Below are 14,945 nucleotides of genomic sequence, written 5' to 3'. Positions count from 1 at the left end.
TCACTAGATATTTTTCTTACTTGTGAGTGTCTACCTTGTAAGAGGCCTGGGCTGGAATTACAGATGAACACTTGTTTAAGGTCCAGACCTTGAAGAGCTCGTGATCAAGCAGGAGAGGTTAGTGCTTTGATGCAGGGGTTTGTGGAGGTGCAAGGGGCAGTGAGAGCAGCAGAGGCCCCCAACCCAGCCTGGGGAGTTGTGGAAGGCTTTCTGGAAGGAGTAAGATGATGAAAAAGGATGTGAAGGAGCTGGAAGAGCACTCCAGGCAGAAGGAAGAGCACATCTGAGGACCCTGAGGCAAGACAGCATTCCAAGAGCTTCAGGGAGTTAGTGCTCTGGATCTGAAGTGTTGAGTTTGAGGGGCTGTGCGCCAAGAGAAGACTGTAGAGGCAGGTGGTGGCCGGATCATACGGGGCCTTGGGGATCACGGTAAAGAGTCTGGCGATAATAATACGGAGGCTGTTACTGACTGTCTACCATGAACCAAGGCAGCTGGCCAAGTGCTTGACATGTGTCATGTCATTTAATACACATGATTAGAAGGTAGGCGTTTTTATTTTCCCCATTTTATAGGTGAGGAAACTGAGGCACGGAGTAATTAAGCTCAGTCGCTGTCACTCAGGTCTCCCTGACTCCAAAGCCCCATAAAGCATGACCTCAGCAGCATAAGAACACCGGGAGGATTTGTTAGAATGCAAATTGCTGGGCCCTGCCCCTGAGTTCTGATTCAGCAGATGTGAGAATTCGTTTGTTTTTGTTTTTTTGGCCATGCCGTGTGGCTTGCGGGATCTTCGTTCCCGGACCAGGGATTGAGCCTTGAGCCGGGGCCATGGCAGTGAAAGCCCAGAATCCTAACCATAGTCACCATGCTGTACATTACATCCCCCAAACTGACTTATAAATAGAAGTTTGTACCTTTGGACCACCTTCACCCATTTCCCCTACCCCCCTCCTACCCTGCCTCTGGCAATCATCAATCTGTTCTCTGTGTCTATGAATTTGGGTGTTTGGGATTCCACATGTAAGTGAGATAATACAGTATTTGTCTTTCTCTGATTTATTTCTCTTAGCGTAATGCCCTCAAGGTCCATCCATGTTGCTGCAAATGGCAAGATTTCCTTCTTTATGCCTGAATAATATTCCCGTGTGTGTGTGTGTGTGTGTGTGTGTGTGTGTGTCTGGCATTTTCTTTATCCATTCATCTGTCAGTGGGCACTTAGGTTGTTTCCATGTTTTGGCTATTTCTCTTTTTTTTTCTTTTTGGCCATGCCACACGGCTTGTGGGATCTTAGTTCCCCAACCAGGAATTGAACCCGGGCCACAGCTGTGAAAACACTGAGTCCTAACCACTGGACCACCAGGGATTTCCCAGAATTTGTATTTCTAACAAGTTTTCCAGTGAGGCTGCGGCTGCTGGTCTGGGGACCATCCTTTGAGAACCACTGCCCTATATGACCCTACTTCTCAATTCAGTAGGCTTATTTGTGAAATGGGCAGGGCAGAACACTGCCTGGGTCTCAGGGTCATTAGGAGAAGGACTTTTGCACTGACCAGAAAGGCCTTGACACCCCCTGGCTCCCCCATGCTGACCCTCGTTCTTCCACCAGGCCTCGATGATTCCCTGGAGGACTATCACTTTGAGGACTGGGAGCTGCCTGGCAAGTACCTGCTCCAGCTCTGCCCCCGAAGCCTGGAAGCTCTAACTGTGTGGCCTCTGGGCCACCAGGAGCTCATCCTGGAAGGGGTGGAACAGCTCCGGGCCCTGGTGAGTGAATGGCGGCCACACTGGCTGCAGCTTCCACCCACCTTGGGGTGCTGATGGGGGGCTGGCCGCTGCCAGGAATTAACCTGCCCTTCTGTGGTACAGAGCTCCGGGCTACAGTCAGAGAACCTGCAGAGCCTGACAGAGGGGCTGCTGGAGGGGATCCGGGCATTCCAGAGCTTAGTCCAAGGTCGCTTGGGGGGCTGTGCTGAGCCTCCTGCAGATGTCCTCAGCGCGGCCATGGAGCTGGTGCATGAGGCCCGTTCCCTCCTCTTCTGGCTCAACAGGTACTTCGGTCTCCTCCTAGGGTCTGAGTAACTGGTGAGGGGACCCTTCTCATCCTTGGCTTCCTCTGGGACCTGGGAGAGAAAAATAGAGCTTTGCTCTTGTTCAGATATAGTGGAACTGGGCAAAGAGGTTAATTGGTCTGTGTAGGGCCACTGGGTTGCCTGGGTTCCCACCCCACCTCCTGCTTGTAATCATGACAGTCACATCAACAGCATTATATAAAGAGCTCTCTACCCCCTTCGCTGGCCGCTGCTTGTCCCATAGGTCCCAGCTCTAAAGTCACCTCCTCAGGGAAGCCTTTCCTGTTACATACTCTCAGAGCTCCCTACACTTCACAGCAGTAGAAGTTAAATCATCATTGATGTAATTAGATGTTTAATGTTGTCTCCCCAGTGCCTAGAACAGGGCCTGGCATTTATTAGGCACTTGACTAAGGTCTTTAGATGTATCAGTCATCTCCTTTACCCCAAATCAAAACCCATCAGAGTCTCAGATGTGTAGCCGGCACAGGGTGGTTCAGTGGCTTGACTGTTAAGCTCAGTTCCCTAACCACTGCTCCATCCTTCCCTCTGCCAGGTACCTCTTCTCCCACTTAAATGACTTCTCATCCTGCCAGGAGATTGGGGAATTGTGCGGGGAGCTGGGCCAGGCCTTGCAGGAGGTAGGAGAACCAGAGGCCAGGCTTGGCCCAGGCTGTAGAGACCAAGTCAGGCTAGAGCTTTTTATAACTTGTGAATCAGCACAGGATCAGGTGTGAGAGCCGGAAGAGGCAAGGGCAGAAAGCGAGGAGGCCCGGCCACTGGGTTGGGGGCGATGGGGGCGTGGGAGCTCCTAGCTGGTGAGGGCAGCACAGGAAGTCTGATTCTCAGGAGGGGGTGGAGCGGGGGAGGGCATGTGTGGTGACTTCTGGGGGCCTGGCGTCAGGGGGATGAGACCTTGGGGCGAAAGCTCTAAGGCCATGTAGTTCTGGGCAGGGGGCCAGGGTACGGGACTCCGGGAGGGACTGCAGGGAATCCCCCGCCCTCAGGCGAAGGCAGTGCGCCCTGCTCAGGGCAGGCCCCTGCTCTCTCACTCTGCCTCCAGGACTGTCCAGCGGCTGAGAAGGAGAGCAAAGTCCTGAGGATTGTGAGTCTGGGGGGTGAGTGGGGTGTGGGGATGGGGTGGGACGGGGCTCAGGCTAGACGTCCTGCTCTCCATCCGCCAGAGCAGCCACGTGGCCGGGATCTGCCACAACATCCTGAGCTGCTGCCCAGAGGAGCTGCTGGAGCAGAAGGCCGTGCTACAGCACGTCGCGCTGGACGATCCTTCGGTGAGCCCTGACCTCTCAACTCTCACCCCTGACCCCTCAGCAGCCTTGTCTGGGCCCTGAAATCTGGTTCTAGGATCCCACAGAATCCTGTACTGTCACAGCTGGAAGGCCCTGTTTTTTACTTTTTTTGGCCAAACCGCGTGGCATGTGGGATCTTAGTTCCCCCACCAGGGATCAAACTTGCGCCCCCTGCAGTGCAAGCGTGGAATCTTAACCACTGGACTTCCAGGGAATTTTTGTACAGATGTTAAAGGCCCAGGGGACTTCCCTGGGGTCTCACTGTCGTTCAGCCCCTTCTCCGGTCCTGAGGGGCTGCAGCTGGTGTGGTCTCAGGTGACACATCCCAGCCCTGGGACACGGACCTAGGGGAGAGGGGAGAAGACATGAACTTTTTTGCTTTAATCTTTGACCAGTTGGGAAAACCAGAGGCCCCAGCCCTGCCCTGTCCCTCTCCTGTCCCTGAGGTATGAGATTCTTCAGGAAAGTCGCTGAGAATCTCATACCTCAGAAGTCTGCAACCTGCTCCCCTCAGCCCTTAGGGGAGGAGGAGGCAGAGCCCAGAGAGGTGCAGCGGTGTGCCCAAAGTCACATGGCAAGTCGAGCAGTGCCAAGCTGAGGCCAGCTCTCCCCCCCATTCCACTCACCTGTGAGTCCTGGTGCCTGGCAGGCGTCCTGGTCCGGCGGTCCCCACACCCTTAGTGACTGCAGCCTCTGCCCTGCAGGGCCTGGAGATCTACACCACCAGCAACTGCCTGCACTTTGTGTCTCGAGTGGGCACCCAGGTGAGGCTCCTACACCCTTCTCAGCCGCCCACCCCCGTGGCACTCCAACCTGCCAGCCAAGCCCGCTTCCAGCCCCATGAGGGTGCACCCTCTGAATCCCACCCCCCACCAGGTCCCCACTGATTCCCGGCTGCAGATCCTGCCTGGAGACGAGATTGTCCAGATCAATGAGCAAGTGGTGGTGAGTGAGGGGAGGAGCGTGGTGGGAGGAAGGGGGTCCTGAGTAGAACTCAGGTCGGTGGGTGGGGAGGTTCCCTTGGGGAGACCAGGGCTGTGGGAGCTGCCTTCTGTGAGGCCAGCCAGCTCACACAGGTCAGAGAGGCTCGTGGAGGCTTCCTGGAGGAGGACGAGGTGAGGCTGAGCAGGAGGCTGAGGGAGTGCTGTGAGACCAAGGGCTGTCGGGTTGCCTCAGAGCCTCCTGCCCAGTTCAGTCCCGCCCAGCATCCCTGCCCTGCCCTCTGCCCTGTCCCCCAGGTGGGCTGGCCCCATAAAAACGTGGTGAGGGAGCTGCTCCGGGAGCCAGATGGGGTCAGCTTAGTGCTGAAGAAGGTCCCAGTGCCAGAGACACCCTCACAGGTACCTGCCGCCCACCCCTGCCCCCAGTCTGCTTTCAGACCCCTGTCTGTCACCAGCTCCATCACCTGTTTCTGATTATTCCTCAGACCCCTCCTCAGGCCCCGGGCCCCCCACGCCCAGTGAGCCCATCGCTGGCTTCGGCCCTGCCGTCTCCCAGGTGACAGGCTCGGGTCCCGGGTAGGTCTTGGCCCCGGGTAGGTCTTGGCAGGTGGGCCATGGCTCACCTCATCTCTCCCTGATCTCTCCAGGGCCCCATCGGAAGATGTCTTCGCCTCCGACCTGACTTCAAACCCAAGTCCAGGACCCAGCCCTGCTGCCTGGACAGGTAATTTCAAAGCCCCACCAGTCGGCAGATGCCCTGGACAAGGCATGTGGGCTGCCTGACCCTGGACTCTTACACCCCCACCCTACCACTGGGCCCGGGTCTGAGCTCAGGGACCCTCCCTCTCTCTCCTCTCTCCCTGACAGCCTCGACCTCCCTTGACCCGGAGCCTCTGCCCAGTCCCCATGCACCCTCAGCCACACTCCTAGCTGGGGTAGCAGACGCTCCAGAACCCCCAGAACACCCTGACAAGGTAAGCTCTGGCGCTTGGCAAGGAGGGTTGTGTGGCTTTGTACCCATATGCTTCTCTAACCTCCTGTGGTCCTTTCAGAGTCCTGTCCCTGGTCGCAAGAAATCAAAAGGTATGAAATGCACCTGACGGGGGAGGGGGGTGATGCCCTGATATGAGGAGCTCTTAGAAGTCTTTACAGTGCTGGGCCAGACGCCCCCCACCCCTACCAACACACACTTCACACACAGCCTCTCCTGGAAACAGCTCTGTTTCTGGGGTCAGACAGACCTATGCTCCCAGCCTGGGCCTCTCGCCAGCTCTGTGACTTCGGACAAACAGCTCATCCGCTGATCTTCAGATTCCCTGTCTCTAAAATGGGAAGAGTCATCCCCACCTCAGAAGTGACACGTATCACATTCTGAGCCCAGAGCATGGGTTCAGAAATATCAGCTGGGGGTGCTCGTGGGGGGCAAGGGAGCAGGTTGGGGGTCCGGGACACCCCGCCAGCCCCTCACTGACCAGCCGTGCTGTGCTGCTGCAGGCGTGGCGACACAGCTGAGCCGCCGGCGGGTGTCCTGCCGGGAGCTGGGCCGGCCTGACTGTGATGGCTGGCTCCTGCTGCGCAAGGTGCCCGGGGGCTTCATGGGCCCGCGCTGGCGCCGCTGCTGGTTTGTGCTCAAGGGACACACGCTCTACTGGTACCGCCAGCCCCAGGTGAGACCCCATACACACACAGGTAAGCAAGTGAGTCACCTCAGGGCCTCGGCTCTTGTCCCTCCTCCACGGTCCACTCCCACCTGTGGTCACAGGTGTGCCCCAGTGTTCCTATGTGTAAAACGGGGACAGTCTTCAGAGAGAACTGAGCAGATGTGTGTATAAAAGCGGTCTGGAAAATGTGTCATAGGCCGGGTAGAATCTCTTTGATTCCACCCGCCTTTCCTTCCTCTTCTGTTAATCTGTTCATCCTAGTTATGGGCCGTTCGAGCAATTGTTATTCATTCAACTAACATTCAAGGTGCCTACTGTACACCCAGCTCTGGGCTGGGCCCTGGGACACAGGGAAGAATTGGGCTGTTTCCGTTACTCAGGCCGGTGGGGAGAGGGATGAATACACACTCAGGGACAATATGGGAACACATACTATGATGGCAGAAGAGCCAGGGGTGGGTGGGAACCCAGCAAAGGTGGCCAGTCCACCTGAAGAGTGGTGAAGGCTTCCTGAAAAATCAATGCCTGAGGGTTAGTCAGATGGAAAGGAGAAAGAAAACCAGGCAAGGAAAGGAGCAAAGCAGCTTTGTCTGTGTCTGTGATGGAGCAAATGCAGGAGGGGGCTCCTCTTCCTTGGCTGTTTCTCTGGATATCTTTGGCTCCCCTTGCCAGGCTCAGAGGCACCCCTTGGTCACACCTCCTGACCCCACCCCAGCTTCCTGCCCTGAGCTCTGGGCACTGAGAGCCCAGGAAATGCCCTCTCCCCTCCCCCGCCCTCAGGAGCCTGACTGGGCCTTGAGGGTATTGGGGCTTCAAGCTGACCCTCACACTATGATCTCCCCAGGATGAGAAGGCTGAGGGCCTCATCAATGTCTCCAACTACAGTCTGGAAAGTGGACAAGATCAGAAGAAAAAATAGTTAAGTCCTGAGGTGTGACAGGCTGGGGGTGGGGAGAGAAAGGAAGAGGTAGGTGACAGGAGGGGTGGGTGGGGGCGGCAGGTAGCTGGGATGCCCCGTCCAGCCTCTCTGTGTTCTGGATGGGCACCCCCAGGTGAGTGAGGCCCCTCTGCTCCCTGGCAGTGTGTTCCAGCTCACCCATAACGTGTACAAACCCTTCATCTTCGCTGCTGATACCCTGACGGACCTAAGCATGTGAGTGCCACCCCCTTCACCTCCACAGCTTGCGTGGGCGTGCCCGGGGACCTGGGCTCAGGAGCCTGGATTCAGAGCCCAGCTCTCTGATAGGGCTCATCAAGACACTCACTCCTCTAAGCCTCAGTTTCATCTTCTCTAAAATGGACTAGTAAGAATTCCTATCTCTCAGAGTTGCTCTGAGGATTAAATTAGAAGATGATGTAGGGGAAAGCCTCTGGCATACGGTACGTGGAAACTCCCTGAGACCCATTTGCCCCTCCACAGGTGGGTGCGCCATCTCATTACCTGCATTTCCAAGTACCGGTCTCCAGGCCGTGCCCCCTTGCCCCGAGAGGAAGGTGGGTGCCTCACAGGGCTGGGTCTCTCCCTGAGCCTCTGCCTTCCCTGGGATGGGGGCTGGAAGCTCAATTCCCCCGAGCCCACCTCCTGGCCTGCCCAAACCCTGTGAAGCTGAGTGGGTTCCCCAGCCACTCTTGTCCACCCCAGACTGCTACAGTGAGACGGAAGCAGAAGACCCCGACGATGAGGCTGGATCCTGCTCAGCCTCGGTGAGTGGGAGCTGACGCGGGGTGAAGAGCAGGGCGTGGAACTCAGACTGATACCCTCCTCTCCTTCCACCCTGCCCCCAGCCCAGCCCGGCCCAAGCTGGGAGTTCCCTCCACGGAGACACATCACCTGTGGCCGCCCTCACGCAGGGCAGCCCACGGACCTCCTTCGGCTCTCCGACAGGTGCCAAGCCAAGCCGTGGGGGGCGGGGGTGCTGGGAGCCGAGATGGAGGGCTGGGGCCGGGGGCAGGCACACGCTCACCCTGCTTCCCCTCCCACAGACAGCAGCGAAGGGGCCCTGGAAGGAATGGTACGGGGGCTGAGGCTGGGTGGCGTGTCCTTCCTGGGCAGGCCGCAGCCCCTCACTCACGAGCAATGGCGGAGCTCTTTCATGCGGCGCAACCGAGACCCCCAGCTGAATGAGCGAGTGCACCGCGTGCGGGCGCTGCAGAGCACGCTCAAGGTCGGCGGGCGCAGGGCACCATTAGGGGCTGGGCTCGGGGGCGGGCACAGGGCACCATTAAGGGCTGGGCTCGGGGCTTTCGGCTCGGTTCCTGGCCCTCAGCCCTGGACTCTGCTGTGGACTGGGCCGAGTTCTAGGTTCCTGGAACCAGGCTCTCGATTTGAGGATGGGGGCGGGGCCGGACCGGGCCAGGTGCTGGGTTCTAGGCCACTGGACTCCAGAGCTAGCTCTGGACTCAGGCTCTGCTCGCTCCCCGGGTGATCATGGCCCTAACCCCTACACCTATTCCAGGCAAAGCTGCAGGAGCTGCAGGCCCTGGAGGAGGTGCTAGGCGACCCCGAGCTCACTGGGGAGAAATTCCGCAGGTGGAAGGAGCAGAACCAGGAGCTCTACTCAGAGGGCCTGGGGGCCTGCGGAGTGGAGCGGGCCGAGGGCAGCTCCCAAGTCCCGAACTCTGACTCCAGGGGACCATCTTCCCACCCCCCACCCTCTCAACCTGGGGAGCACTCCTGCCTCTGCCCCCTGACCCCAGAGAGTGACCTCTGACCTCCTGACTTCTAACTGGCCAGTACCCTAGTTCCTGACCTCTGGCCTTGAGGACCACCTCTGACACATCTAGGACAGAGCATCCCTGCGTTCTGTTCCAGTTTGGAAGTAGTGCTTGTCCATGGTTCTGTCCCAAGCTGACTGCCTCTGCCTGAGCTGCTGCCATTTCTGCTCCTCCCTCCCCTGGAGTGGGGTGAAGTGAAGTGAGCTTTGTGCCAAGGAAGGAGCAAGAGGCGGGGCCGAAAGAACTCTCTCCTACCCTGTGCTCTGTGGGGTCACAGACCTGCCCCCTCGGCCCCGCGGCACTTCTGTTTGCCAAGCCAGTCTGTATGGGCGTTCTTCACTTTACCCAGGAGATGCTTTTCAACTAAATAAAGTCAATTTCTTTAACAGAAATCTACATGTGCCTTTGACTTCTGTATTAGAATCTGGAATCTGTTTCCCGGAGGGGACTGGGATGAAAAGCGGTCAGAGGTGGGGTGAGTGCTTTTGGTAACTAGCCCACTGTGTGGCCCACCAGCCTGGGCTCTGTACCTGAAGCCCCATGCCTTCCAGGGTGGTAAGGACTTCTACCCATGCCCGTCTCTCCCCAGCCCTTCAGAGACCGGAGTGCTCTCCTGCCCCATCTCCAGGGGCGAAAGGTGAAAAATAAGAGACCAGCCTTTCACTCTACAGCTGGGGAAACGTACCTTCCCTGGAAAGGCGGCCGGGGGGCAGCCCTGGAGACTGGAGTGGTGGGATGGGGTAGCTGGTGGGCAGGGTTGCAGGCTGAGGTCTGCTAGGAGGAGGACCACAGAACGAAACACCTTTCTCCTCTTCTATCCTTAGCCCAGTCCCACCTCCAGCTCCTAGATACAGAGCAGGGACCCACCCCTGTGTCTCCATCCAGGCTGCACAGGAGACCTGACCTGCTCTTATCAGCCTCTGACCTCTGACCCCACCCAGCCCCTTGGTGTCCGTGGCCTCCTCTGTGGCATACTGAGGGGAGTCAGTGGGAAGAGCTTCTCTTGGTGTGAGAATTCCTTGGTGGAATGCGGACAGGTGGAGGTCACAGAGGCCTCTATGATATCACCACGAAGGGGGGCAGGACAGCTTGGAATGAAGTTTCTTTGAGGAGTGGGAGGGACACTGAGCAACTATGGCGCATAACCAGAGGACCTGGTGGCAGCACTGGACCGACACCACCTATATCAAGCCTTTGAACCGCATGGTAGGTGGTACCTGCCTGGCTGCACTGCCCAAGCTGGGCATCCTGGGGCGGGACAGGGCACTGAAGGACCATACTGAGTCCGGAGGGGCAGTGGCTGCACTGATGGGCCCTCTCCTCACCCTTGCAGAGGGCCGCTCACGAGCCCTACCTCCGGCCAGAGGAGCAAGTGCTCATCAACCGCCGAGATATCACTAGCAGTAAGGTAAGGCCGAGGCCGGGCCTGCAGCCTGTTGGGGGGCCTGCAGCAATCCTCACCCCCACAGTGACCCTTGTGCAGCTGTGTCTATGGGGCAACCGGCCCTCAGGATACCTCTGCCCCTTCTGCCTTCCAAATGTCCCAGCTGTGATCCCTGCAGTGACCGCCCCCACCATGGTATGTTAGTAACCACCCAGCTGTGCCCCTACAGGAGCCCCTATGTAATGACAGCCACTCCCCAGCAGAGACCCCAAAAGAGTCTCCCTTACAATGACCCCTACAAAGACCACCCAGCAGTGACCCGCTTTTAGTGGCCATTTAGGTAGTGACCTCTACATTGAGGCCCCCGTTCCATGAGCCCTTCTCAGGCAACTTCTTTCCCAAGAGTGGCCCCCAAGGGTCCCTATTCACTGAGAGCAAACTTCCAGGCAGAGGCCTCCTACGGTGACACCTGCCTGAAGGAAGGTCCCCCGCCCTCTCCCAGGATGCCTGGGACACGCAGGAGTTCATCACTCGCATGTGTGTCAAGAAGCTGCTCCGACACCCGGCCTTCCAGCTGCTGCTGGCCGTGCTGCTGGTGGCCAACGCCATCACCATTGCTCTCCGCGCCAACTCCGTTCTTGGCCAGGTGGGACTCCAGCCTGACCTCTGACCCCACTGATCTAACAGGGGCCTGGGCAAGTCACTTCCCTCTCGGGGCCTCAGGCCCCTCATCTGTTCATGATGGTTGGATTGGATGCTCTTCAAGGGCCTGTCAGTGCTGACTTTCTTAAAGATCAAGGAAGACTTCGTGGTGGGGGGGACCCAGCTTTGAGAAAGGCATTGGATTTGCAGAGGAAGGACAAGAGAAAAATGGTGTGAGCAGAGGCAGGCAAATGGGCGCCTTGTGGGGAAGGGTATCCCATTTTAATCAATAGCCACTAAGTGAGAATCACTCTGTACCAGATACTGCACTCAGTGCCAGGTATGGGCACAATAGACCCAGTTCCATCTCAGACAGACAGACATATCATTCCAAATGCCTGGGTGTCACAGAGTATGTGGAAGCTCAAAGGAGGCATTGACCCTAATCTGGGGGCCAGGGAAGGCTTCCTGGAGAAAAGGACATTTAAGCAGGGAGCAAAGAATGAACAGGAGTTGGCCAGGCAGAGAGAGGTGGAGAAGAGTGTCTTGGGCAGAACAAACAGCATGGAAGTGAGTTCTGTGTGTCCAACTTGAAGTTTGCTATGGCTTGGGTCTTACCCTTGATGTCTTAATCTCTTACAAGGAGTCCGCCACATGCATGAATTGTGCTATTGAAAATCAGTGTTTTCAAATGTCCAGCGTGGTGACTGATGAGTTCAGAGGGGTGGTCAGCAGCCAGGTCACACAGGGTCTTGTTAAAGAGGATGGGTTTTATCCTATGTCATTGGGAAGCCAATGTTTATTTTATTTTACTTTACTTTTATTTTTTTAATTGAAGTATAGTTGATTAACAACGTTGAGTTAATTTCTGCTGTACAGCAAAGTGATTCAGTTATACATATATATATACATTCTTTTTTTTTTTTTTTTTTTTTGCTGTACGCGGGCGTCTCACTGCTGTGGCCTCTCCCGCTGCGGGGCACAGGCTTCGGACGCGCAGGCCCAGCGGCCATGGCTCACGGACCCAGCCGCTCCGCGGCATGTGGGATCTTCCCGGACCAGGGCACGAACCCATGTCCCCTGCATCGGCAGGCGGACTCCCAACCACTGCGCCACCAGGGAAGCCCTATACATTCTTTTTTTATATTCTTTTCCATTGTGGTTTATCATAGGATATTGACTGTGGTTTGTCATAGGATATTGTATAGTTCCCTGTGCTATACAGTAGGACTTGTTGTTTGTCCAGGAAAGCCAGGGTTTAAAGTATGGCAACATGAGAGTGACTGGCATCTAGGTGGATGGTTGCCGAAGCTCAAGGAATGGGTGAGGTTGCCTGGAGAGAGTGTTGAGTGAGAAGAGGACCAAGACAGAGCTCTCAGGAGAGCCTCCAAGTAGAGGGCAGAAAATAGAGGAGGAGATGCCAAAGGATGCTGAGGAGGAGTGGCCAGAGGAGTGGGAGGAATCCCAGGAGAGCGCATTACCAAGGGAGCAGGCACAGGGTCAGATGTGGCTAGGAGACAAGGCAAGGAAAGGACTCTGAAGCATCCCTTGTTTAGCTCTTGTGACCTTGACACAAGCTGCCTGTGATGTGGTGGAGGCAGAAACCCAATTGCCAAGGTTTGCAGAATGCATAGACTACAGGGCAGATCAAAACCCATCAATGGCTCATGAAATGAGTTCAGAGTGTAGATAGCAGCATTTTGAAGTAGAATGAAATAAAATGAAAAAGAATGAAGTAGAAATTGTAGTGGGGGAGAGGGAGGGAGGGGAGAGGGAGAGAAAGCATTATGGTGTAAAATGTAAAATATATTTCTTTGAGTCCCAGTCAAAAATGCTAAAATCCCTGATATAGGATATGTGCCCATGAAGGTCAAATCCTAGAGACTTGTGAATGCCAGACTGGTTTTGAACCTCACCCTGCAGGCCATAGGGGGCCATGGAAGCTTTGTGGGTGGAGAAGGCAACTCTGATTTAGCCACAGATGTGCATGACTTGGAGAAGGCAGGGGGACTGTTTAGGAAGCTCTTTGAATAAATAGTAAGGAGAGCCTATTGCCACCAGTGGCCAGTGGGGTAGAGCTGAAGGGAAAGATGAAGGGAAAGAAAGCCCTTCCTTTTTGTAGGCAGATGTCCCTGGCCCATGATGCCCTTTGGGAATTTGGAACAGGCTGGAAGCCCATAAACTTTAGCTCCCATCTGAGTTTCAGAAGCTCTGCCCAGACAATTCCCTGGTGGTCCAGTGGTTAGGACTCCGTGCTTCCACTGCAGGGGGCCTGGGTTCGATCCCTGGTCAGGGAACTAAGATCCCGCATGCTGCATGGCGTGGCCAAAAAAAAAAAAGAAGAAACTCTGCCCAGCCTCGCATTGGCTGGTGGATGGAGTTGGTGGCAAGGTGTGGGGAGCAAGAGGCTTGAAGCACTGAGTCTGTGGGTCATGGAGGTGAAGAAAGGGAGGAGTCCAGGTGACTTTGGTAACTGCCAGGGTGGAGTTGGGGGCTGGGAGCTGTTCATGTCCCAAACTATAGCAGAGTCACAGCTTAACAGGAGATTGCGTGAACATGAGTTGGGTTTTAAACAGAACTCAAAGTCATGGATCCATCCATCAATCCATCCACCCAGGAACATGTCTTGGACCCGTGAGTAGGGGGATACCCAGAAGTTTGGTCAGGCCTGGCTGGGGGGATTTGGGAGCTGGAGCAGCAGGAGTGGTTGGGACAATCAGAGAAGCAAGGATGGGGCTTGGTGTCCTCCATCTCAAGGGCCAGGTCTTTTCCTCCCAATCCTGGAGTCTGTTCTGCCTTTCTCCACCTCCCTTTTCCTACTCTAGAGGTTAAGAACAAGGGTTTGTAGTCAGACAACAGTCTTTATCATTAACTGTCTGACCTTGGGCACCTCTCTGAGGTTCCCATCAAGTGCAAGATGGAAATTAAACCTACTTCATAGGACGATGGTGATGGTAACATGAAATAATACATTTGTGGTCTTAGCACGGTGCCTAGCACGTACATGGAAGGGGTGCTCTAAAGGGAGCTACAAAGATGCTGGATGAAGAGCAGTAAGAATCTGGGCTTCCCCTCCCCTGAAGACATGCTCTCTCCCTGCTCTTGCCACCCCCTACTCACCTCTCTGCCCTTCCTTTTCTCTGTCTTCCATGTAGAAACACTATGAGTTGTTCTCTACCATAGATGACATTGTGCTGACTATCCTTATCTGTGAACTTCTCCTCAGCTGGTTAAATGGCTTCTGGATTTTCTGGAAGGTGAGATCCTGGGCCCTCCCTGCCATCACATCTATTCCTCCTTAGGGACAGCACCCCACCCCATCCCCATCCCCATCCCTGTGCACCTGGCCCTGCAAGGTGCACAGGGGGAGGGGTGTGTGTGCATGTGTGGTCATGCAGAAGGAGAAACTACTTCTGAGATGTCTGTGATGTGGCAGAAAGTAATTTGTACTAGAAGTGCAGCCTCCTGGGGTTCCAGTTACTGACCCAGCCTTCCCTAGTTCTGCAATCTTGGGCAAACCTTGATTTCCTTATCAGAGAAATACAGTTGAGAGTATCCACCTTAATTTACAGGATTCAAGAACAGGGGTCAGTAAACATTTTCTGTAAAGGGTGTTGACCTTAAAAATAAAAGTTATTTTACCAGCAAAAAAGGATTTATCTGGGGATAGCAGAGGAATCGCAAATCAGGACTAGCAAACTACAGCAAAAGCCATAGACTAGTCCAACAAACAATGGAGAGGAACGTTATTTTACAGAGAAAAAGGAGGAAGTTGGGAAGGGTTGTTTTGAACCAAAATCTACTGGCGAAAAGTGAGAGTTCAGGGTGATGGTGGAGTTGCTGGAATAGTTGATTTCTTGCAGGAGATGCAATGTACATCTTTTCCTGTTGGGGCCTGTAATTGATGATTCTTTCCCCTTTGGGATTTTTCTGTTCCAGTCTGTAATTGACAATTCTTCCTGTAATTGACATCTAGTGATACTGCGTGAGAGCTCCCCCTTTTGGCCTCCCAATTCCGTTGTAGTGAGGTTTCCCTTTATTAATTTTCACAAGGGCCAGATAAATATTTTAAGCTTTGTGGACCATACAGTCTCTGTTGCAAACACTCACTTCTGCTGTGAGAGCACAAAAGCAGCCATAGACAGTACATAGACAAATGAGCATGGCTATGTTCCAAATCAGTTTTATTTGTGAATACTAAAATTTGAACTTTACGTAATTTTCA

General features: G+C 55.1%; 2 protein-coding genes across 3 annotated transcripts in view; both read left to right on the top strand.

The window, feature by feature from the left end:
* Nucleotides 1-175: 175 nt before the first annotated feature.
* CNKSR1 (connector enhancer of kinase suppressor of Ras 1) lies at nucleotides 176-9,086 on the top strand. Of its 2 annotated transcripts, XM_030763856.2 has the most exons (20): nucleotides 178-1,765; nucleotides 1,868-2,049; nucleotides 2,627-2,711; nucleotides 3,134-3,175; nucleotides 3,255-3,359; nucleotides 4,082-4,141; nucleotides 4,254-4,322; nucleotides 4,616-4,717; nucleotides 4,804-4,874; nucleotides 4,966-5,042; nucleotides 5,186-5,292; nucleotides 5,371-5,401; nucleotides 5,813-5,985; nucleotides 6,824-6,897; nucleotides 7,061-7,132; nucleotides 7,400-7,473; nucleotides 7,622-7,683; nucleotides 7,765-7,864; nucleotides 7,963-8,144; nucleotides 8,436-9,086. In XM_030763856.2, exons 1-20 carry the CDS (start codon nucleotides 1,490-1,492, stop codon nucleotides 8,688-8,690), a joined length of 2,199 nt encoding a protein of 732 aa, XP_030619716.2. In that variant the 5' UTR covers nucleotides 178-1,489; the 3' UTR covers nucleotides 8,691-9,086. The 2 variants fall into 2 exon arrangements, with proteins under 2 accessions (XP_089754681.1, XP_030619716.2); XM_089898555.1 differs by lacking the exon at nucleotides 7,622-7,683 and having other exon boundaries at nucleotides 176-1,765; nucleotides 8,436-8,549.
* Nucleotides 9,087-9,813: 727 nt separating this feature from the next.
* CATSPER4 (cation channel sperm associated 4) overlaps nucleotides 9,814-14,945 on the top strand; it is a 16,704-nt gene continuing 11,572 nt past the window's right edge. The window contains exons 1-4 of the mRNA XM_022552112.3: nucleotides 9,814-9,900; nucleotides 10,028-10,102; nucleotides 10,581-10,724; nucleotides 13,876-13,977. Of these exons, the coding sequence (XP_022407820.1) occupies nucleotides 9,829-9,900; nucleotides 10,028-10,102; nucleotides 10,581-10,724; nucleotides 13,876-13,977 (393 nt within the window). The 5' untranslated portion in view covers nucleotides 9,814-9,828. The remainder of the gene's footprint in view (nucleotides 9,901-10,027; nucleotides 10,103-10,580; nucleotides 10,725-13,875; nucleotides 13,978-14,945) is intronic.

The sequence above is a fragment of the Delphinapterus leucas genome, chromosome 1 (genome assembly GCF_059928025.1).
Source record: "Delphinapterus leucas isolate spDelLeu-1000000601 "Yukka" chromosome 1, BTC_Dleu_Yukka2, whole genome shotgun sequence".
Classification (NCBI taxonomy): domain Eukaryota; kingdom Metazoa; phylum Chordata; class Mammalia; order Artiodactyla; family Monodontidae; genus Delphinapterus; species Delphinapterus leucas.
The sequence above is the reverse complement of the archived record's forward strand: the minus strand, read 5'-3'. Positions and strand labels throughout refer to the sequence as shown.